At 41.6% G+C, this 24,758-nt stretch overlaps 1 protein-coding gene across 1 annotated transcript in view; it reads right to left on the bottom strand.

The window, feature by feature from the left end:
• The window catches only part of Cpe (carboxypeptidase E), a 94,155-nt gene that overhangs the window by 5,370 nt on the left and 64,027 nt on the right, over positions 1-24,758 (bottom strand). Inside the window, exons 2-7 of the mRNA XM_041674740.1 lie at positions 21,001-21,197; positions 19,103-19,270; positions 12,034-12,151; positions 10,253-10,435; positions 7,833-7,972; positions 60-159 (exon numbers count right to left, since the gene is read on the bottom strand). Of these exons, the coding sequence (XP_041530674.1) occupies positions 60-159; positions 7,833-7,972; positions 10,253-10,435; positions 12,034-12,151; positions 19,103-19,270; positions 21,001-21,197 (906 nt within the window). The remainder of the gene's footprint in view (positions 1-59; positions 160-7,832; positions 7,973-10,252; positions 10,436-12,033; positions 12,152-19,102; positions 19,271-21,000; positions 21,198-24,758) is intronic.

Here is a 24,758-nt window from a genome sequence, read left to right as displayed (position 1 = left end):
GTCCAGATCAAGGCAAAATAACAGTGACAACAACAACAATAATAATAGTAAATACACACCCGAAGTGACATCGTGGTCTATTCCATCAACAGAGATGGTGGCATTGGCAATCGGTTTACCTTGAAGGTCACGGACAAATCCTTTAACTCCTCGGTGTATCTGTGAAGGTCAAAAACAGCCAAAAAATTCATAATAGAAATGGCTTTACAATGCGGTCCATGTCAACGATCCCCTTGTTTTCTAGGAATACACTGAAACCTGTTTAAGAAACAGAACAGGCACAAACTGCCCACAAATGTTTGTGCGCACTCTTCTCTGGGCTCTTCCACAAACAAATGAGAAGTCACCTTCTGAGAATGAATGTCATGTTCTGTGTCAAACAAAGATTTTAAAGGACATTCTGAATAAGAAAAAAAACCTGCTGTGTTGGTGACATTTTAGCCTGTGCATACTTTAGTAGTGTCTCTCTCTCTTACAAACAGGGTCGGCTGTTCGAACCTTGTGTAGTTGACAAGTGCGGCACAGCCTATTAATGCTAGCTGAGCTGGAAGAAAAGACGACGTACACTGTGCCTGCCTTCAAGCTCCAGCATGGTTTTGACTGAAAATAAGGGAATGATAGATCAGTGAACTCAGACTGAAAACTGAATACCAATTCAGGATGGAAAGGAAAGCGCTTCTACGGAGAACAATCCCTCTGAATTAAATCGGCAGCTAATTACTGCGACGCAAGCTGCAAAACATCTATATTATAATCTTTATAACATGACTTATCTAAGCCTGTATTCTGTATGCATTCAGATGCAAGTGTGCAGACACGCATGCCTGTGGAGGCTACAGGTCCACACCAAGTGTCTTTCTCTGCCGTATTTTGAGACAGAATTTCTCACTGAACATGGAACTCACCGTTGGCTACAGTGATTAGTCATTGAGCTCTGGGGATCACCCAGTCTGTGCTGCCCCAGCACTAGGGTTCCCAGTGCCAGAAACCTTGCCTTTACATGGAAGATCCCAACTCGGAGCATCATGCTCGCCCAACAGACATTTTACCAACTGCCATCTCCCTAGACCAATTCAAACCTGTAGGCAGTACAGCTTCTAGAAAATCAAATGCAATTAACTATATTCGATACTTTAATATCTGAAACCACAGCATTGCATAAACTGGCATAGAGTACACGCCTGTAATCCCAGGCGGTGAGAGGTGGGGTCAGGAGAACAGTTTAGGTCATCTTCAGGAACAAATGGAATTCAAAGGCCAGCCAGGGATACAGGAGACATTGTGTCACATAAATAAAGTGAAATCCCTTTTCTCCCTGAGCTGTTTAAATGTTTTCCTACAGAGCATAGAATAAATCCCAGATATCCCTTTTATTACTGAAGAGTAAACTTGGAAATCATGCATGATTTTGCAGTTCTCTATAAAATTTTTTTGCCTTTTTTAGATCTCTGAAGCTCTAAAAAATAGCATGTAGGTTTTTTCCCTCTCAGGGTAATTTCTAGGTTTGTTTTATTTTATTTTTTTTTTAAGCTGCATTTGTCAGAAACAACAAATGACCATTTTCAATGGCAGCTGGTTTAGTGAGAGGAGAATTTACAACTTAAATTTTTGTTCAGGGCCTAGAGAATCTCTTACTTTTTTGGTTCTGAACCAGCCAGCCAAAACAGAAAACCATTGACTCTGAGCCAGGAAACAGGAAGGTTAGGTTTCTGAATGAAAAGTGAGCAAATCATTCCTCATCAGACAGAATGAGGGCCGACGACAGCTCCGAGAACTAGACATATCACAAATCAGAAATTTCCTAACTAGGCTGAGGGTGTTTCGTTGAGAACCGATGAGCAAAATTCAAAATGACCCCAGTCTGTGAAAGCAGGATTGTATGCCCAGAAGCGCTTTGTCCGTCCTGAGACACTGTGACTTTGACATCCCAGATATTTGTGAAGCTTCAAAAGATGAAACTTTTAATTTCCCTTATCATTGAAAAGTAATTCTTGCAATCATTCCCCAAAAGCTGAGATTAGTCTGCAGTAGGCACAAATATGCTGAGTTAAAGTTCATGACTTTTTCTATTTGTATCAATCACATAGGACTTAGAATATGCAGTGAAATACATGATCAAATAATAAATGCCTTTCCCCATTTTAGACTTGTTTAGTGTGTGTGTGTGTGTGTGTGTGTGTGTGTGTAAATTTTTACAGTTGCGAGCTGCCATATGGGTGCTGAACCTGGGTCCTCTGTAAGAGCAGCAGGAGCTCTTAACTGCGGAGCTGTCTCTCTAACCTCAAAACCCAAAGATGACGCTGAACTCCTTTGCTTTTCTCTAGGCAGAGTCTCACCGCATACCTTGCCAGTCCTGGAACTAACTCTGCAGATCAGGTCAGCCTTGGACTCATAGATATCCTCCTGCCTCTAAACATCTTCTTCTTACATGTCAATTATGAGCAAATTTTCTGATATGTCAATGTTTTCACTATTCTTTAAACTTTGTTATTTTTTTTTCTGACATAGAAAATTTTCTGTTTGAAAATTCCTGCTGTAGCACAAATAACCAGAAATGTCGCAAGTCATCGTAAGTGCGTAGATGGGAATTCAGACTAGGAATCGCTATCGTTTTATGGTTTTTGCAAAGAAAACCACGAAGCTCGCATTTCACTGTGGCTTGGAGAAGCTGCTCTTGTCCCCTCCTGTTTTTCTGGTCCCCTTTTGTGGTAATCTCTCCCCAGACTACAGGACATTTCCATTCCCAGGGAGATTCTCCGGGGGATCCTAAGGTCTATTTGTATCAGTAGCATTTAAACACCTCTGAAGTGTCGGTCCCCCAAGTGGTTTACAGACTGTAAGTTCTGCAGAAAGAGATAGGACAGAAGCTCATTGTTACCAGGATCCTTAGATGGCTGTAGGGACACACACAGACGCGAGCCTGTTCCATCCTGTCTGGAAGTCAGAGAGTTTGAACTTAACAGATGTGGCTAATAATGAGAGATTCTGGCTCTTTTATAATAATGGGGAGTGGATAACTAGTGTTTAGAGTGTGAAGTAGATCCGCTCCTCCAGGACCAAAGGTCAGAGATTTTAAGTCTATTCCTTGTGTCATGCTAATGAAGTCTGTTGCCCCCACCACACCCCGTTGGAGTATTTAAGCATGTGGAAGGATTAATGAGGGGGATTTAGTATTCACTGGGTGTCCCTCCCGGTACTCTCCTGTGTTCCAGTCTCTTAGTTCTCCTATATCTCTGTTCCTTTTGCCTAATAATTCTAATCCGCAAGCTCCTACCCTGGAACTTACACATTTTTGTCGAAACTGGTCCACGGCAGATGGTATTAATTCGAGTGTTCCCGGGAGCAGTCTGAGACACTCTTTGAGAATGTTTGAGATCTAAGCTCTTGCAAAGCGATTGACTGCGGAGCTTTTCCAGCCATTGGCTCTAATTATCTTTATACGTCTAGTTCCTGCAAACATCCCTGTTGAAACTCTGCAGGAAATGTCCTCTGCACCAACGGCAAAACCAGACCTAATCACCTGTTTGCCAGGAGGTGGGAACATGGGCCTTACTTAGATCTCAGGCCCTGGTGTTCATTCCCTAATCAGCACCATTGTCATGAAAGCGATTACGGCGGAGAACTGCCCGCAGTATTCATGGGGTTTCATGGGCCCTTGATTCCTACCTAAACCGGCAAATATTCCCTCTCCCATGGCGCAACCTGAGCGCTTTTATCATAAAGGCCTCTTCCTGTCTCTACACAGCTTGCACCATAGCACTGATGCCAGATCGGAGCAAATCCTCCTTCCAGCTGGCCTGAAACAGCGCCACGTGACTCCGTCCCTTCTGCTCTCAGCTCGCTTCTGCCATAAGACGAATCTGCAACGTGGAAAGGGCAAATATTCCCTCTCCCGATAGGTTGGATTCACGTTTTATTTAGATTTGGATTATACTTTTTCTGAAGAGGTATAGGCATCAACAGAACCTGTCTTATAACTGTGGTTCAAGGTGATGATCTCAATGGTAGCAACCACAGGGAATCTTCCATACAGCTCTAGGCCCCTGTGACTGAGTTAAGGAGCCTCTGTGTCCAACCTCTGCAGTGATTCCTGTAGTTTTTCCTTATTTCAGCATTTACAGCCTCTCTTGATTAGGTACTCACTAGTGTTTATGACCCCACTCACTACGTCAGACCCTTCTGAAAGACGGTCTCTGCAACTGACACTCTTTGGTCGGAAGTATCACCTCAACTCCCTGGAACCGATTTATACAAAAAGTCTGGATTGTTTGCCTGGGGGCTTCACCCCAGCTCCTGGCATAAACTCCCTCCCCTGGGAGTTGCCCCAGTCCACTAAACGGTGACCCCCTTCACAAGGAGGGTCAAGAAAGCCCGCCAAAGGGTAACCCTCCCCAGGGAAGGTCGAGACCACTCCCACAGGCTCTTTAAACTGCCCCCCACCCAGAGTATGAATACATGGTCTTCAGGTTCTCAGTGGTCTCCCCTTTTTCCTCTTCCCCTCTCTATGTTTTCCAGGGGCCACCCAAAAGTATTGTCATCTATTAAGCTTGGGATCTTTTAATTCGATCTGATTTGGTCTCGTTGGGATTATTTGCGTTGGTGGAGAGGTTTGGCCAAGAAAATACATTACAGACACCTCCCAGGGTTTCTGGGATATAAAAGCAACTTTACACATTTCTGTTGAGGAAAAAAATGGGCAAATGAAAGCTAAATGTTTTATCAGAAAAGGATCCTTTGATATCAGTAGAGAACACAAAGAGCCCATCTGACTTCTTCCACCAAAATAAATAAATAATAAAATAAAACAGTTAATTTTTGACCTCAGAGAAATAGTTGTTCTGACAAAACATCCTGCAGACTTTCATACCAGAGTTATTATAAAGTCAATATGGTTCATTATTCTCAAATGTTATTAATCCAAAATCATTAATGGTTAAATGCAACGGAAAAGTCTTTTGATCTCTTTTTTAAAAATCTTATAGAATAGGTGTTCTTTACCAAAAGTCATCATTGATGGATCTATTTTATGAATCGTGTTTGATAAGGTATTCTATTTGACACCTGATATGTGTCAAATAATCCATTTTTTAAAAAAAAATCTTTTTAAAACCATTGGTTTTTAGAACATAGTGCTGCACACCTTTAATCCTAGCATTTGAAAGGCAGAAGCAGACAGTCCCTGAAACTGAGGCCAACCTGGTCTACACAGTGAGGTTCAAGCTAGTCAGAGCTGCATAGTTAAGATCATATTTAAAACAAACAAACAAAAATAAGCATTAGTTTTATGTGTACATTTCTATATGTATTTATATTCGTAAATCACTCTGGTTGTTAATTTCAATTGTCAACTTCATAAAATGTAGAATTATTCATTTCATTAATGATTAAATTATTAATTTCTTAATGAGAAATTGCCTGAATCAGGTTGGCCTATGGGCACAACTCTGCCAGATTTTCTGGATTATATTAATTGATTATATTGATGTAAGAAGCCCCAGCCTAAAAGTAGGAAATACAATGCTGTAAGTTTCAGTCCCAAGTTATCTACAGACGCATGTATGCATTCCCTTTGCTCATGACTGTAGACATGAGGAGCTGCCCGAGCTACCTACACATGCATGCATGCATTCCCTCTGCTCTTAACTGTGGACATGAGGAGCTGTTTGATATTTCTGCCTCCTGACTTCCTCACAACATTACATGACCTGGAATTCTGACAAAATAAATTCTTTCTCTCCTAAGTTGCTTGTATCAGAGTATTCAGTCACAGGAATAGAAAAGAATCTAGGGCATAGCTAAATGTTTATTTGAGGATATTTGTTTATATTGAATCCATTTGATTAGTCTAGACTGTCTGTGGTGTGTTGTCGATTATAATAATAAAATAGTCCCCTACTAGCTCAGAATGAAGCATAATAAAGGCTTCTTTATTTAGGGGTAGACTCACAGATCTGTGGTCATCTGCATGAGCAGGGAAACAGGAACCAAATCCAGCAGCCAAGGGGCCATGCTCATTTTGGTATCTGTATATATAGTACATTTGACCACGCCCAAAGTGGGCCGGTATCTTAAAGGCTATTGGCTGATGGAATTCCCATATCACCTCCCCCTTTTGTCTAAAATAAGAGTTCTAAGCCTAATACAAAACTATATACAATAATACTAAATATTAAGTATAAAAATGGAAATTACAACTAGCATAAACAAATGAAGTAAAAAACATATGCTAAATGTTTCAATAGTTATCCTATTCTAAGGAGTCAAAATCTTGTATTAGAAATAACTTGGCTAAATCATGAGAAACAAGTAACTACAACTATCTAGTCTTCAACCCCATTAAAGACCTGAGAAGGGAAATAATATTACTTGAGTACACAGGAAGTTCAACCAGGCAACTTCCAAAAGGTGCAAAAATGACAGAGACACCTGGCTACCTGGGCAGGGATGTGAGAAATAAACATCATTCAAGTGGATTGCAGGGGGAAATAGCCACATGGAGAATAGAATTTGAAGACAGTTGGGCAAGGAGTGATATCCTCTGGTCTGTCCACTATTATTCCCTGGTACCAGCATCCATATATACTATAGAAGGGATAGAAACGCTTAGACCATTCCGAGTAGGTAACTGATTTCATTTTGACAGACTGTGAGATACCCTGAAATTCTATACCAACATTTTGCAATGATATGTAGGTCACCTACAATCAGACATGTAGGTGACTCTGATTAAGATTTTTGTCTTGATAGACAATGACAGCAGGACAATTCTAGAACAAGACTTCCTGGGTTCAGGTCTTTAGTGCATAACCTAGGAAAACTGGTCAACCTTTTTGGAATCAGATTCTTCATCTAATTCACAGAAGAGGGTGGTGGTTGTGATCTCATATGATTCCCAGAATTGCTGCAAGGATCCACTGCATAATTATTACGTGTAAGACATTCAGAACAATGCCTGAGAAAGACAAAAGGGCTCAGTAAATTATCACCTGTGATCCAGTTGAGTATACCGAGAAGTGAGTGAGGCATTTGGGGCACACAATCCAGGAGACTCACTCAACAATCGTCCTACACCTTCCTGACTCATTCACCTCACTTATATCCTGGCTCTGCCCCGCACCCTTCAAAGCCCAAGGTGATCCGCTAAGGGAGTGTCTTAAGACTGTCCTTGCTTACCACGAGGGGTGCACCCACCCACTGTGACAGTGGAACTGATCTATTGGGAGCTCACCATGGCCAGCTGGACTGGGACTGAATAAGCATGGGATGAGACCGGACTCTCTGAACATGGCGGACAATGAAGGCGGATGAGAAGCCAAGGACAATAGCACTAGGTTTCGATCCTAATGCATGAACTGGCTTTGTGGGAGCCTAGCCTGTTTGGATGCTCACCTTCCTGGACCTGGATAGAAGTGGGAGGACCTTGAACTTCCCGCAGGGCAGGGAATCTGGACTGCTCTTCAGTCTTGAGAGGGAGGGGGAATGGAGTGGGGGGAGGGGGCGATGTGTGGAAGGAGGCGGAAATTTTTTTCAACAACTAAAAAAATTTAAAAATAAACAACAACAACAAAAAAGACTGTTCTTGCTTTGCACAGTATGAATAAAGGAAACCAAGATGTCTCATTTGAATATTCTCCCATGTAGTCAGTTCTCAGTGATCAGGCATGAACCATAAGACCTAGCATATAAACCTCTACTGAGACACCACAGCCATCTGTTTCCCATAGTGGCACCCCCATTCAGATGGACCTCCCCGAACAGAAACCATTTGATGAGTCGAACATACTACAAGGTTAAAGATTCCTCCATCAGCTGATGCTGGATACTGGGTTTACCTGCTCCATGTAGCTGATGAGGGAGTTTTTGTTGTCTTCCCAGTAGCTTTTGAGGGTCTCTTCGGGTGGGAACTTCTCACAGCTGAGCTCCACAGTGATCTCGAAGCAGTTGCTGCTCAGATAATTGAAGTCTTGCATTCCTGCACAAGCACCAGACGGAGAGTCAATATGAACACAAAGTGGTGTAACTCTCCACATGCTGTCCTGATCAGCTAAGAGCTTGAGTTGAAGACTGGCCCTGTAGGAATCTGCACAGAAATGTCCTCCCATGGGGGAACCAAAAACATACTTGGGAGACTCTTGTTTTAAAAGAACAACCTCTTGTGTCTTAAATGATCATCCACGTTGTAGGGTGGGAGCAAAAGCAGACGCCATTCACACCCCACAGTTCTCAGTAGACTTCAGGAAAGACAAGCTGAAAGATTGTATCCCTTGACCTAGTAAAGAAATGTGAGCCCTTCTAAGCTGCCTTCCTATGAGGCAGGAACTGGGAGAGTCTAATGAGGCGACATGGCATGCTATTATTTTCTAAACTCAACCAACATCAAAGTGCATTCCTGAGGGATTAGAACTCTATCATAGTGTATGATTTATAAGATATATCATAGTATATGATATGTAACATCATATATTAATTTAATAAACATGGCATATCTACTTTGTATTCGACATAATGTGAATTATATTGCAAACCAGACAACAGACAAGATTTGATATTCAGAATTATTTTAATGAGGCTATCGTTCAGATTCACTGGGTATGTTGTTGCCTACCAGATTGCTTTCCTGAAGCCAAAGTACCAACCTTCTATTGCTGTGTTGGCTTTTAAGAATTGACAATTCCCCCAACCCCACCCCCCTTCCTGGAGAATGGCTGATAGCAGCTCCCAGAAACAATGGAGCAGCCCAAGATGTCTCTCTTCTCTAACGGAGACAACTTCCTGTCTGGGCTCTTTACAGAGAGAATCAGGCCAAGGCTAGAAGCATCTCTCTGCTCCTGACAGGGGAAGTGATGCTTTAAGCTCTGGCCTGGACTGCCCACAATGATGGGCTGCAACCCAGAACTGTAAGCCAAATGAACTCTCCCTCCAGGCTGCTTTTGGTCAGCAGATCTGTCATAACAATTGAAATAAAATAACAACAGGGAGCTAAAGATCTTCCAACCTCCCTTGAATGTTTACTGCGGGGCGTAATGATTGGCTAATGCATTGCTATGTTTACTGTGAGTATTACCAGTGCTTTACTAGTGCATATTAGTTTATATTATGCAGGTGATATGCTACTAGCTTAGCAAGTTTGCTCCAAAGAAATCATTGAAGATTTCTTTTTTAAAATTAAATGAATCCACCTTGTTCCTGCCGAGTCTCTTAGTTTTCTCCTGTCTCACCTAGCTCAGGACCCTCCATCTTGGGACTATCCCAACCACAGCAGGATGGATCTTCCCACATCAGCTAAGAATCCAGACAGTCACCATAGACACGCCCACAGGCCAGTGTAATCTGGACACTCCCTCAATTGAGGTTCTCTTGTCATGCGATTTATGCCAGTTCTCTATATTGTGAATAAAGCCAGTGTCTGGGGTCAAAGTGCAAAATTGCTTTCAAATATTAAATGAAGGTCTATCACTCTCCACCAGATGTATTTGATGTACTTCAAATCCTAAATTTTACGTAGACCATACTTCTCAACTTATCAAGGGGAGGATAGGAGACTATACCAGATACACCAGATCTTATCTGTTCAAATGCAAAATATGAGTGAAAACAAGAAACGTGTGCAATGGAAAGTTGGAGACCATGGATATTTTCTTAGGGAATTATGAAATTCTCTCTCTCTCGCTGTGTGTGTGTGTGTGTGTGTGTGTGAGAGAGAGAGAGAGAGAGAGAGAGAGAGAGGGAGAGAGAGAGAGAGAGCTTATGGAAGCCATTCTGAGAGAGAGAGAGAGAGAGAGAGAGAGAGAGAGAGAGAGAGAGCTTATGGAAGCCATTCTCAGAGAGAGAGAGAGAGAAAGAGAGAGAGAGAGAGAGAGAGAGCTTATGGAAGCCATTCTCATTAAAGCCACCATACAAGGTCTGCTAAAGACTGCTCCACAGCCTCTAAGATGCACATTTGCTTGTAATGAAAGGCATGACTAACCTGTATAAAGATGTTCTCTTACCGCAGAAGGCTGAACTTGAAAAGTGGCCCCTTACCACCATTCTCTTTCTAGTTTCTCAGTGTACTCCTTCAGATGTTAGCACACGCATTTTAATTCAATACAAACAAAGTAATGTGTAACAATGACTTTGCTGAGCCGCCTCTCAGTTCCACCAACTTAAAACAGCTGAGGAACAATGAAAATTCTATAGATAGAAATCCCTTTCTGAGTCTACATGGCAATTAAAGGAAGTCAAGTTCACATAATCAGAGAGCAAAACTCACCACCCGGGACGCTGTACCATGCACCCCCGTTGGTCGTTCCGTCAACAAAGCTGCTGTCATCATCATTCTTGCGACAGGGAGCTCTATTGGGGTTAGACATGACGGGGTTGAAAGAAGAGTATGCGCGAGCCAGGCTTTGGAAGATTGCATCGTCAGGGCAGGAGCTGTATTCATGAGCGGTACCTAGAAAATGAATTCACAAGTTGGGAGAAGTGGACAGCGACCGAGAGTGATGATTGTTTACTGAGAGCCCTTCAACGTTGAGCTCCTGCTGATGTAGCTCTCGGGAAGGTGGAAGCTTTCAGGAAGATGAAAGTTAAAATGTCAAACAGACACACTTAGGTTTCAGGCTGTATGACTTTCATCCCTAACACGAAAATATAGAGATTAGGCAGAATGCCTATGGCCATACCACCCCGAATGCCCCTACCTCAGAGGCTAAGCAGGGTGGGACCTGGTTAGTACTTGGATAAGAGGTGAGATAGAATACACATCCCACTGAAAGCCTCGCAAGAAGAGCTGATGAGGCTACAGTAGACCTGAGAAGATAGAAACATTTCCGTTATTAAAATTGTTTAGTTTAATAAAATGTTTACTAGTAGGGCACAATGCCTGTGACACCAGGACTTAGGAGAGAGGTGAAAGGGTCAGTAGTTCCAGGCCATCCTTAGATTCATCAGCAGCCATTTTATAAGCATTATGAAGTATTGACACCCAGACTAGCCAGCGTTTAATTTCAGATGTTTCTAAACTCTCCCTGTGTGTATTGTAGAAGAGGATGTTTCTTTTGATACCCTGTATTCTTACTCATGTGTTATAAAATATACTTGGCTGACAAGTTGCCCAGGTAATGGCAAACCACAGAATCTCAAGTTTATCTAATAATACCCTCCAATCTGACTTTCTCCAAACCTGAGTTTTCTGTCCTTGAAGCTGCCATCCTGTACAAAGATCTTACCCTTCTGAGTTCTCGGCAAAGGGATCGAAGCAGGAATTTCTCTCACTCACTTGCTGTACCTAAAACCTGACTGAAACACATTCGAGAAAAGTCAAAATGTCGCTGCTCCTCTCTGACACAAGCAGAAGAGGACCCAGGGCAGAAACGTGAGAGCTGGCTACGTGGGTGCATTCCCACGGCAGGGTGAAGTGTCAACGGCTACCTCCGTTATTAAGCCATGTTGTGCATGAATCTATCTAATGTCTGTATGCAGTCCACCTTACCAGGGGCCAGGACTGGCTTCACAATAGTTCTCAACCTTCCTGTGCTGTGACCCTTTAATACAGTTCCTCATGCTGTGGGGACTATAATTTTGCTACTGTTATGAACTGTTATGTAAATATCAGGTATGTAGGAGATCTGATACACACTCCCAAAGGCGATGTAACACACAGGCTGAGAACCGCTCTTCTAGGGCTCCTATTCTATTTCCTCCCTAAGAGTTAATTAAGCTTCTATTTTCCTTCATCAAAAAAAAAAGAAAGGCATTATAACCACTTCTGCTGCTTTCCTCCCTACGCCATTACCATGTGAAATGCTCATAAATGCAAGCATTTATATGAACTGCTTCCCTAATAGAGTATGGAGCATAGTGGCACACACCTATTATAATGCCAGCACCCAGGAGGCTGAAGCAGAGGAATTGAAAGTTCAAGGCCATCTCAGCCTGCAGAGAAAGATTTTGTTTTAAAGAACAAAACCAATAGTAGCATGGAAATCATGCTGTGATTCCTGACTGGAACCTACAGGCCTTAAGCCACTTAGAGGAGAGGGGACTACCTACCGCTTCTTGTCTCATCATACGGGTAATTGGCCACGACGTCTCCTCCATGCAGGTTGGCCGACAGCACAAAGGGAATGTCCATAATCCAATGGATGACAGCCTTCGTCTCGGGGGCAAGCTGCAACAAAGAATAAGGGTCACATGGATCAGAAGCTGATAATTGTCATCCCAGGAAAGACACAGAAAAAAGTATCAGAAACTGTTCATAGTTCAAACATGTTTGGGTTCACTTTGCAGAGGGAGAAAAGTTTGCATAGAAACAACAGTCAATATTTCCACATTTATTATGAAAAATATTTTCATCACGTTTACATTTCCTTAAAAGATCTACTTTGGGGAAATGCACATGTTTCTCTCTTCGGGTTTGAAAATAATATATAAATCACATCAGGGTCCCTTCCTCTGTCGGCCATAAGGATTACAGACTTATAGTAATCCTTAGCAGATGGAGAAAATACTGTTGAACCAAAAATCAATGCTTTTCTCCCTCAGTGGCTCAAACACATGATAAATTTTATTTCCCATTATTTCTTATTATTTTTCCCATTCCCTTCAACCATTTCAGACATTGTCTTTATGAAAGAAAATAGATCAAGTCTCACTGAGAACTAACCACAAAATGTCAGTTTACTTTGGAATGGGCATCTTAAAATGTAGACAGAAACCCAAGTTTCAGGAATTCATGATATTTTCAATGATTCCTGGTCTTTCTTGGAAGAAAATAAAAAGAAGAAATTATTAACAAAAGAATCTGGAGCAAAAAAGAAAGAAAGAAAGCAAATAAAAACAAAACAAAATAAAACAAAAAACCTTGATTCTTTTATGCAATGTGACGAGCCATTAACAACAAGTAGACGGACCTCAGACCTCCAAACACTCTGATGAAAAGGCAAGGGTTTACTGAGATGCACTCTGTCCTGCTCTTTCAGGACGGAAAAATCTAGTTGTATCGCTTGTTAAACTTCTGCGTTTCTGTGCTTTTACGATGGGTGAAGATATGCCACTGTGATTGAGTTAATAAAAAGTAAATGGCTAATAGCTAGGCAGGATTTTCAGGGCAGAAAAAAATGCTGGGAAGAAAAAAGCAGAGTTGCCAGCTAGAGGCAGAGTAAGAGAGATAAAAGCCATGATCCATGTGACAGGATATAGATGGGTTAATTTAAGTTAAAAGAGCTAGTTAGAAACAAGCATAAGCTATCAGCTAAGCTTTCATAACTGATAATAAGACTCCATGTTGTGATTTGGGAGCTGGTTGACAGGAGGGAGAAAAACTGGCTATAAACGGTATCTAACACCTGGGCACATAATTCCACATAAGACCTGAGAAAGCTTTAAAAGAAAGGCTTCAAGCATACAATAAAAGAGCCAAATGCATGCTGTACAGAGATGGATCTCTCATCCATTGCCCTTGGGCTTGAACAACCAGCATACCATGAGTTAAACTGTGTCACTATTTGAGATTTTGCTCATGCAGAGAGCAAAGGTTACAGATAGACTGTAAAGCAGGCTCAGATGGAAAAAAACAAAACAAAACCCAAAAACTGCAAACAGGTTAGTGTGCTTAACAATGTGTGGAGGCTTTAAAAAAAGAAGGATATAGACAGTCATTAAATAAATAGTTAAAATAATAGAGTAAAGCTTTTAAAGAAAGAGAAACTAATTTAAAAAAAAAAAGAATAAGCCACTTAGAAATTGAAAATACATAGGGTGTCTGGATTCTGTGTGTTACTGTGCTGTCTTTGAATTTTTGATTGCGAGCTTGATCATTATCCTAATTTTCTCAGGGTCCCTTAAAGATGCCAGCAGGAAGCAGTCTAGAAAACACAACTCCCATATTCCTAAGAGGTAGGGTGGGTGGTTTTGGTCATTTGGTGGGCTATGGATGTTTGTCCCTGTTTAGGGGGGGGTTGGCTACAGATATTTTTGGTCATGGTCAAAATAAACTGAACAAAGGAGATTAAGAGATCTCTTTCTAAAAAGGAAAAAAGGAGGCATGGTATGAAAATAATGAGATAAAGCATAGATTGTTGAGTCTTCTTTTGAATAATTACTAGTCTCAAATATTTTACATTGGAATAGACTTTTGTATATTGATACAAATTTAAGGTTATTTTTATTAGGACATACTATACATACATGTCTACTCTTATTTGACATAGTGTGCCTATGTAGCTAATTTAACAGTATAGTGTAAATTTCTAGTTCTTGAAGGTTATTATTATAAACTATTTAGGATAATAAAGAAAAGCAGGTTAGTAGTTAGCCACCTATAACAATCTAACTTATAGTCATTTTAGATATGTTTTCAAGGTTAAACAGATATATTTAGATAGATGGTATTCAAACACTTCAAAGACCTACAGAATATGTAGTACTTATTTACTTCAGAGAAGATGATGGGCCTCAAAGAAGTTGCATATGGAGTCTGATTTCAATATGGAAAACTAGCCAGTTGGGCAAGAACCTGCCCTTGCCTAGACTGTTAACAGCATGCTGTACAAACTGGACAAGCAGATCACAAAGGAAAGAGACTGCTGAACTTTGCCAAGATACGGTAAGACAGTCCTTCAAAATACCTGCTTCACAGAAAAGTCTGCCAGACATTCAGCAGGACACACAGGAAAGTGACCTCTTAACTTTGCCAAGACTAGGTGGTATAGTCCTTCAAAACTGTGCTTCATAGAAGAATCTGCTAGATATACTAGGCCTGTAGGCTGACGATTGGATGCCCCACCGTTGCAGAGGAACCTTGAGTGACCGTCCAAGGGGTCAAATGTCTGCCATTTCTATAAATTTGGAAGCAGCTTACACTGCACTTCCTGTTTACTCAGGTCTGAAGTCTTTGATGGAGTTGAAGACCAAGTAGTTATAGTTACACTTTTCCTCATTTGTGATAGAAGTAAATTAAGTACAGAGTTTTGAACTCATCAAGATAGAATAAATAATAAAGTATTTTCTCCAAACATGCCAAATACAAATGGACTGGAAATTTTAAATATAATTCTTACCTGAAAATTGTTCTTATTGTTTATAGTTTTATTACATTAGAGTTGAAACCTTTTTATTTAGACAAAAAGGGGGAAGTGTTGTAGAATATTCCTTTACACTGTGTGAAGATATGTCACTATAGTTTTTAATAAAAAGCTAAATAGCCAATAGGTAGGCAGAATTTTCAGGGCAGAGAGAAGCTGGGAAGAAGGTAGAGTCACCAGCCAGATGGAAAAGAAGCATAAAATATAGGAGATGAGTCACATGGCAGCATGTAAATTAATAGAAAAGGGTTAATTTAAGTTATAAGAGCTAGTTAGGAATAAGCCTAAGCTATAGACCAAACTTTCATAACTAATAATTCTCCATGTTGTGTTTGGGATCTGGCAGGCAGGACAGATTAAAAACCCCCTCCATGTACTGTTTCTGATGATGTCTTGGATACAGCATTTTTATTGAGGACAGCAGCATCCTCACTGGATGTGCAGAAACTCATTACCATTTCATAGCACAGAGTGTGAAGACCAAGTACAGTTAAGTAACATATACATCCAAGTTCATTAGCCAAGGATTCAAACCCAGGCTGCAAAGTGTAGGGACCACACTGACTTTAGATTACCAGTTGTTCAGTCTTGAATATATTCTGGTTTCCACATATGAGAAAGTACAATTTAGAAGAAGGTGTAGTTAGCTGATACCAAAGGATATTTAAAGAGGGCAAATAAGTTCTTTCCCCAACACACAACCTCCTGTAACTCCAGATTCAGGGAATCTAACACTCTTTTTAGGCCTCTGTAGACACTATCTGCATATCACACACAAAAAGTATAAATAACACTAATAAATAAGAAAAATTTAAAACAATAAAAGAATTAGAAGAGTGATGCTTAAGGATTCTCATTACAAAGAGATAACAGAGGTCTAAGGAGTGGAAATGCTGATCACTCTCCTTGATCACCCCACAAATGCAAAATTATGTGTTAAAACCAAAAAAAAATTGTGCACTATTTTTATTATTTGGGTGGTTGATTTTATCTGCCAATAAATTTGGGATGTAGAAAGTATAGTAAAGACATATATGCGCAAAGTGGAAAATTTAAGCGACTCCATAATTTTGCCACCTAAAGATACCTACTGCTAACGTTTTATGCTTGATGTGTCAACTTGACACAAGCTAAAGTCATTTGAGAGGAAGGAACCCCACTTGAGGAAATGCCTCCATAAGAAGACCCAACTGTAGTGAGCCTGTAGGACATTTTCTTAATTCATGATGGATGGTGGGTCCAGCCCATTGTGGGTGTGGCCACCCATGGTCTGGTGGTCCTGGGCTCTACAAGAAAACAAGTTGAGAAGCCATGAGGAGCAAGTCAATAAGCAGCACTCCTCTGTGGCCTCTGTGTCACCTCTTGCCTTTAGGTTCCTGCCCTGTCCTGACTTCCTTTGATGATGATATAGAGGAGTAAGATAAATAAACTCCCTCCTCAAGTTGCTTTGGTCATGGTATTTCATCACAGCAACAGTAACCCTAACTAGTACACATTTCATATATGTCCTTTAAGGGATTTTTTTTAAACAATCTATTGTTTTATTTTTGAGACAGGGTTTCACTCAGACCAGGAACTCACTATGTTGCTAATGATGACTTTGAACTTTTGATCCACCTGCTTCTACTTCCCAAGTGCTGGAATTACAAGTATGTCGAGTTTGTGCAATGTTGGGGATCAAACCCAAGGCTAAGGCATACTTGGCAAGCAGTCTATCAACTGCACTACATCTTACACAATATTTATACCTAAGTGATATTTTAAATGTGATCGTTTCTATGTGTGATTTCTTTTCTTGCTGCATACAGATAACAAATAACGTTTGTCAATGAATACCATTCTAAAACAGTAGACTTAGTAGATGAGTGTGTGTGGGAGCTATTTACTGGAGCATGAGCAAGACCAAGGACTCACATTCTTCCTCACATAGGGACCCTACATGAATTGTTAGAGTATTGTGTATAGAAACACATTTAAAGAACACAAACCAACGTGTGAATCGGAATTACTGAAGACTACAACACTGGGTTATTTTTCTTCTTATTTACATCTGCCTTATCCTTTGTAACAATATATTAATTTCAAAACTTAAAACCTTAAAAAAGCTCCAATGTTGTCATGAACACACTAAGTTTCATGCAGTTGCTAGATATTTCCATAAGCTCTCTTGCTATGTGTACACTATGGCTAATGTGCATGTTATTGTTTACAACAGCAATCAACAACAATCTCTTTGACTTTAAACAGAGTCCTTCAGCCTGACTAAATGCTGAGAGTTCCTGGGTCTGTCTAATCAATCCACTCTATAGAGCGCCCCAAAAAGCAAGAGCCTGGAAAATTTCAGAACTGTTTGTGACTTATCTTCAAAACTTCTGTAAACGTGCTAGCAAGATGGCTCAGAGAGAAATGGGCAGGGGGACGACTTACTGCTGAGCATGATAATCTGAGTTTATCCAAAGAATACACAAGGCAGAAGAAGATAACTGACTCCCCAAGGGGTCCTCTGACCTCTGTGCACACATGTAAGCTTACACACACACACACACACACACAATAACATTTTTAAAACTTCTGAACCTTCCCATTTTAAAGACTTTAAGTAGAGCTCGATGACATGTTCTATAATTAGATGGCTTTAACATTTAAAATATGCTAAAGCTGTGTTTTCTCAGATTCCTTCACAACTCCGGCCATTAAAGAAAAGCATAACACTAATAAATTATCGGAAATATTTTAAGCCCTGCTGTTTTCAAGCAATTCAGGCCAAGGTTCAGATGCTGAACTCAAGTAACCACGGAGGCAGCCAGGCGGTGAAGCTCGGGCCAGATGAGAAATGATTTAGAAGAAAAGCTCTGGGAAGCAGGTGAAGATTTTTATTCCTAGAGTCTCAGAAGAACGCTGTGTGTCCACCTCTAGCCATGTGTCTCAGTGGAACGTGCCAGCATCTGTAGGACTCCCTAGGAGTCTCGTTCTACCATTTGACGGTCATACACATACTCCAAAGACCCTGAATCTGTAGCCAGAGACCTCTACATCCTTAAGCCTGATACACAAGACAACATAAGCCTTGAAAATTAAAGTCGTTTTCAAGGTGTAAAGATAAGATACTGTGTTCAAAAATGGGAACTTGGAAGTGAGGGCTATCTAAGACCATTAACTAAATACTTGCTCTGAGTCTAAATGCTGTGTCATTCTTAATGTCAAAAGTGGAGAGGAAAAGAACCAGACATGGGCAGTTTGTGTATCAGTTACTTTTGTATTGTGATGAGACACCATGGCCAAGGCAACTTGTAGAAGAAAGAATTTATTTAGGTCTTATAGTATCAGAGGGTTAGAGTCCACGATCAACATGGTAGAGAACACAGAAGCAGACAGGCATGGCTCCCAGAGATATTCTCCTCCAACAAGGCTACACCTCCTAATCCCCAATCAGTTTCACCAACTGAGAACAAAGTATTCAAATATATGAGCCCATGAGGCCTGTTCTCATTCAAACCAGTAAAGGTTTACCATTACAAATAAATTCTGCTTATTTCTCAGGGAATAAATTAAAGTTGAATTTTTGCATCATTCTCTTTAATGTAAAAGTGACACTGAGGTTTTTAAGTGCAAATTCTCATTTTAGAAGTGCATAGGCATGACTTTTTAAGATTTTTTTTTGTAATTATGTGTGCCTGTCTAGGAAATCTTATACAGCAGCTGACTGGGGCAGTTCTGAGAAGGGTATACATACTGAGAAGTACGTAATCATAAGGTTGGAAGGCTGTGTCGCATCCGAGACAGAGTAGTGAAAGAAATTCAGCTATGTGAGACCTCAGGAAAGCCCAGCATATGGGACCCCGGGAAAGCTGAGCATGTGAGACCCTGGAAAGCCGAATATATGAGACCCCAAGAAAGCCATGCATATGAGACCCCAGGAAAGCCGAGCATATAAGACCCCAGGAAAGCCGAACATGTGAGACTCTGGGAAATACATGCACGTGAGACCCCAGGAAAGCTCTGTACGTGGGACCCCAGAAAAGCCATGTACGTGTTACCTTTGCATTTTGATCCACAATTTTCTTCAGGTTCTTCAGCAGATGGTTGTTGGGACCACCTTCTTTCTCATTAACATACACGATCCTATCCAGATCTGGGAAGTTCCGGTTCAGATCTATTCCCTGGGCATTGCTGCGACCTACAAACCAGTCCTTCAGTTCACCTGGCTAAGAAAGACAACATCGCTATTTATTACAGCCGTCAGTCCCTACTTAAGGTCCCATCATTGCTCTCAAAAATAGTTTACTCAGAGAAACCCTGTCTCGAAAAACAAAAAAAAAAAAATAGTTTACTGAGATTATCTGTTACAATATCCTCCCACACTGCTATGTTCGCTATTTTATCAATGTATTCCTGAAGGTACCCAGTTTAAAATATTTGTTATAAGCATTTGGAGGTGGAGGGTATCTCAATGAATTTTTTTAACTAATAGTAGTTCCGACCTCTTTAAAATCACACCATCAATAGTTAGAATTAAGTGAAATTGCCTCTGTGAATCACAGCACCCTGATTTTTAAATATTCTAAGTAATTAATAATTAATACTAAGAACTAGGATATTGGATATGGGTCTCATGTATTAATAGCTTATATGCCTCTCGCAGGCTTCTTTAAAAATATGCATTCTGGCCGGGCGGTGGTGGCGCACGCCTTTAATCCCAGCACTCGGGAGGCAGAGGCAGGCAGATCTCTGTGAGTTCGAGGCCAGCCTGGTCTACAAGAGCTAGTTCCAGGACAGGAACCAAAAGCTACGGAGAAACCCTTTCTTGAAAAAAAAAAAAAAAAATATATATATATATATATATATATATATATATGCATTCTGTTTAAAAATCCAGAACAAAAGATTCTAAAAGTCTTTATGATAGGAAAAAAGGCCAGCATGAGAGGAGATAAATATATTTATAATGCTTGTTATATAACATGTGTCAAAATTTTACATTTTATACCATAAACAGTATATTTAACAACCATGTCCCCCAATCTTGTCCAATCAAAATGGAAGCACACACATAGTCTCTTACAAGGCCGTTAGTGCCAGATAGAGTGGTGCATGCCTTTAATCCCAGCACTCAGGAAGCAAAAGCAGGAGGATCTCTGTGAGTTTAAGGACAGCCAGATCTACATAGCAAGTTCCATGCCACCAACATCGTGAGACTCTGTCTCAAAAAGAAAGTCATTACTTTTTATCATGACACTTAAAATGTATAAAATTATTTTTATTGTAAACGCGGAGAACTTGTTTTGTTTTGTTTTCTTCACTGATCTTTTATAAAACCAGCAATTAATCCTCTATATTGATCTAGTTGCAAGTCATTCTTCCTTCCTTCCAGCAGAGAGCGCTATGACATCAACTCACCCAGCTGTTACAGGCTTGGCAGTAAGCATTGCTTGCAGCGGCTCTCAGCCTTTCTAAAGCTTCCTAATACAGCTCCTCATGCTGTGGAGACCCCAACCATAAAACTACATTTGTTGCTACTTCATAACTTTAATTTTGCTACTGTCATGGATCATAATGTAAACATCTGTGCTTTCTGATGGTCTTAGGCGACTCCTGTGAAAAGGTCAGTCAACCGCAAGGGGGTCGCGACTCAAAAATTGAGAACCACTGCTTTAGAAGCAACTTTGCCTACTCGCAACTACGGACGAATCAATGTTACTTATTTCACAGTCCAGCAAAACATTATTAAAGTATTAACTTATTTACAAAATTCTTCAGCAAAGCTTCTGCTGAAGAAAAGCATCCTTTACAGCAATACCCTTTTCTTAGCAGCAAATTGGACTGTCTCTCCGTGATCCTTATGCTCGACGAGGAGCTGTGGATAGATAAGTACACTCATACTAATATATCAGAAGGATGAAGACAGCAGGTCACATTGACCCTGCCTGGCTCTCACCTGGGACGCAGCCTTCTCAAAGCCATCGGGGTTCAAGGAGGGCATGATATGAATTCGGGTACTGTGGATCAGGTTGACGATGGTTTCGTTCCCCTTCTGGTACTCGTTACACAGGTACTGGGCCAAGAAAATGAGCAGCTCCCGCCCAACCGCCTCATTGCCGTGCATGTTCCCAATGTACTTAAATTCAGGTTCGCCTGAAAAATAGACGGTAAAAGATATTTTCAGTGTCCACAGAGAGAAGGCAGATGACACACGTGTTGTGCTGGTTGACTTTTATCAACCTGACACAAACATAGGCATGTCTGTGAGGAGGGACTCTCAATGGAGAAATTGCTTCCATAGGATTGGCCAATAGGCAAATCTGCAGGACTCTTCCCTGATTAAAGATGGATGTGGGAGGGCCCAGCTCACTATTGAGCCACCCTGGGAAGTTGGTCCTCAATGGCACAAGAAAGGAGGCCGAGCAAGCCGTGGAGCTCAAGTTAATACATAGCATGTCTCCAAGGCCTCTGCTTTAGCTGCTGTCCCCATAGTCCTGCCTTGAGTGTTTGCCCTGTTGATAGTGAACTGCAATGATGAAGTGTCAGCCAAATAACCCCCACCCCCCACACCACACACCCAAGGTGCTTTTGGCCGTGATCTTTACCACACAAATATAAAAGAAGCTAAGATGGCCACCCAAAATATATATTATGTATCTATTAATTTATCATGATTAACCCTCTAGAAAGGGAGTCAAAGAACTCCACCCAGGGTGTTAGAGCTAACCAAACATCCTATGGCTCCATCCTTCCAGTCTCTCTCCCTACTGACTACCTCCTACAAAACTGTGTCCACACACGTTTTGGGTGTGAAGACCTGACACCTGGTGTGACTGCATTAGGAAACACAGTCATCAAGGAAGCAATTAAGGGTCAATAAAGTCCCAAGATTCTTCCTGAATTAGATCTGTTGTCCTTACAGGAGCATAAGGTTGCATAAGGTTCCCTCGCTGAGGGAAGACCCTGTGAGGACACAGTAAGGAGGTTTCTGCCTGTATACCAGGAGGGGAGTCTCAACTATAAATCAATTCTGCCACACCTTGACCTTAGTTTTCTAGCTTCCAAAACCCAGGGAGGGAGTGATCTCTGTTGCCTAAGCCACCTTTGTAGTCTTGTGTGATGGAAGTCAAACCAGGCCCACGTATTCATACCAATAAGGTACTCTGTGCCCTAGAAGGCTTTGTTTTCTTACACAGTCCTCAGCAAACATCTTAAAGGTATTGTTACCCATCTCCTATTTACAGATGGATGGACTGAGATCCACACTGCGTAAACCTGATGAAAATGGTACAGCCCATGAACCCAGAATTCAAATCCTGGCCTTCTGCACTAGTTATAGGTTTTTACTCTCTCTTTCCCCTGATCTGTAAAGATGAAAAGGAGACAGTCTCTGTGGGATCAAATCCTGGTACCAGTTCATACTGGCTGACCTTCTGCAAGTCGTTCCGCTCTCCTTTTCTCTGCTTCCCCATTTAAAAACAGAGAAAATGGCAGAGTGTACCTCATGGAGAAGATAAGAAATAATGACTGCAAAAGCCTAGCCCTGTACCGGAACTAGGAACTGCTGTGAGCTTGTTATCGTTATCCCTACCAGTATTGTTGTTAGTGCGACATTATCTTGTCACAGTGAGATACTTTGTCAGACATAACCTAATTTGTTCATTATAATTAATTACAGAATAACTTGGGAGATTGAGATTTCTATTATCACGATGTCACAGATGAAGCCCAAAGAAAGAACGTAGACTTTGAAATGGAACGCAGTTGGCCATTTCTGCTGTTCTCGGTTGCATTGCAGAACATGGCGACCAAGTGATCTCCCATAAACTACATCATCTGCCTCAAACTCTGCAGTGGAAAAGATATTCCCACCTACAAAGCCATGAGGATCACTCCTTGGATATTAAATGAGACATTTCCATTCTCTGTCTCTGCCTCCCCCACTCTCACTCTCTCTCTTTCATATGTATTAATCAAATAATCGTTGGCTAAGATTTCAGGCCATCTGACTGCAGGGACTCCTTACTGTGCAAGCCTACTTTTGTGTGTCCTTGTCTGTTCTCCTCCTGGGTTTATGCTAATCTTAATCTAAGGATCAGGTAGGAAATGGGTCAGTGCTATTTATATGCAACTCATTTTGTTTTCCTTTGAGGAAGAGTCTATAACTGAACTACCTGCTACGGATTGGGCTAGAGGCATGGAGAGGGGGAAGAAAGAGGGGAGATGTTCCCTTTGCTTCTGGCCTTAAATCACACCCTCTTTTCTTTCTGTGAAAAGCGTGCACTTGCTACATTCCCTTCTAGTGTGTAACATCTGCACTTGACACTTTCCCTTACTGTATGTAACATCTGGTTGGGGCACAGAAGAAACTGCTGCATGAGAAGGAACCAAAAGAAATAGAGATAAGAGAATGGAGAGAGAGGAGAGGGGAAGAGACAGGAGCAGAGAAAGCAAGATGAAAGGAGAGGTAAAAGAATGGAAATCAGGTCAGAAGAGAGGGGGTAAAGAAGGTGGAGAATGGACGGAGAGATGAGATAATAGAGACAAGATGGTACAGAGAGGAGAGAGGGTGGAGAGAGAAAGGAGAGGAGAAATGGAATTGAGATGAAAAACTGGCAAGAGATGAGAGGGGAAGCGGAGGATGGAGAAAGAGGAAAGGATGTGAATCCATCCACACAGCTGTGGGAGAAGACTGTGGGAGGAACCCTGGTCCTCACCCTAGCAGGGCCTGAAGCTTCACATCACGGGGAGGTGTGAGCTTGTCCCACATCTCAAAGAAACGATGACTGCACTGAATTTGTTAAATTAATTCTCTGAGTTTCAGTTTTTAATTACTTAAAGGAAAAATATGAAATTTACATCACTTAGCCAAATTGGCCCCATCTGCTTCAGCTGGGCAGTTTGCACTTGAACACAAATGCTTTGGTACTCCGCATGTTCTCTACAGTTCTGCCGTGTGTAGGAATAAGTCCCGCCCCTAAGGGGGCGTGTTCGCCTCGGGCTAATGTTTGCCCATAAATTTGGCATGCTCCCAGCCGATGCTGGAAAGGTGGTTCTGTAAGTCTCCATTAAAGCTATATATATATTTACAATCTGTCTGCATTCGCTTACGCCGCTACATTTTGGCGTCCAACGTGGGCTATTTTGCCCCCGACTCAAGCGGGTAGCCCGCTAGCTAACACAGCACCCTCCCGGGTGCTGTTTTTTAATTCGTGACTCGGGCCCCAGTGCCGAGTCCGAGACACACTCGGCCACACAGGCCCATTCTGCTTGCCTTGGCTAAGTTTTGCAGTGGAACCCCACTGCCTGAATTAGCAAAAGCTCAAGTACCTGCGGTTTTGCAACAAAAGCCGCCACAGCGGCAGATTTGGTCTGATACAAAGTGACTTGGCCCGGTGGTGGTGGCGCACGCCTTTGATACCAGCACTCGGGAGGCAGAGGCAGGCGGATCTCTGTGAGTTCGAGACCAGCCAGGCGGTAGTGGCGCACGCCTTTAATCCCAGCACTCGGGAGGCAGAGACAGGCGGATCTAAGCCACACTACTCTCCCCAGCTCTTTGGCTTCTTCTCAGCTCTGGTCCCACCTAAAGCCAGAGTGAACCTTTTTGTTAAGAAATAATTTTCTGCTATCATTGTTGCACATATGTCTCTGTGTGTATGGTGTGTGGGGGCCACGGCAAATGCATGGATCTCAAAGGATGACAACATAGGATCA

Source organism: Microtus oregoni, unplaced genomic scaffold (genome assembly GCF_018167655.1).
Source record: "Microtus oregoni isolate MIOR12 unplaced genomic scaffold, Mior012 000025F_ref0000491, whole genome shotgun sequence".
NCBI classification, from domain to species: Eukaryota; Metazoa; Chordata; class Mammalia; order Rodentia; family Cricetidae; genus Microtus; species Microtus oregoni.
This window is presented reverse-complemented; position numbering and strand designations above follow the sequence as displayed.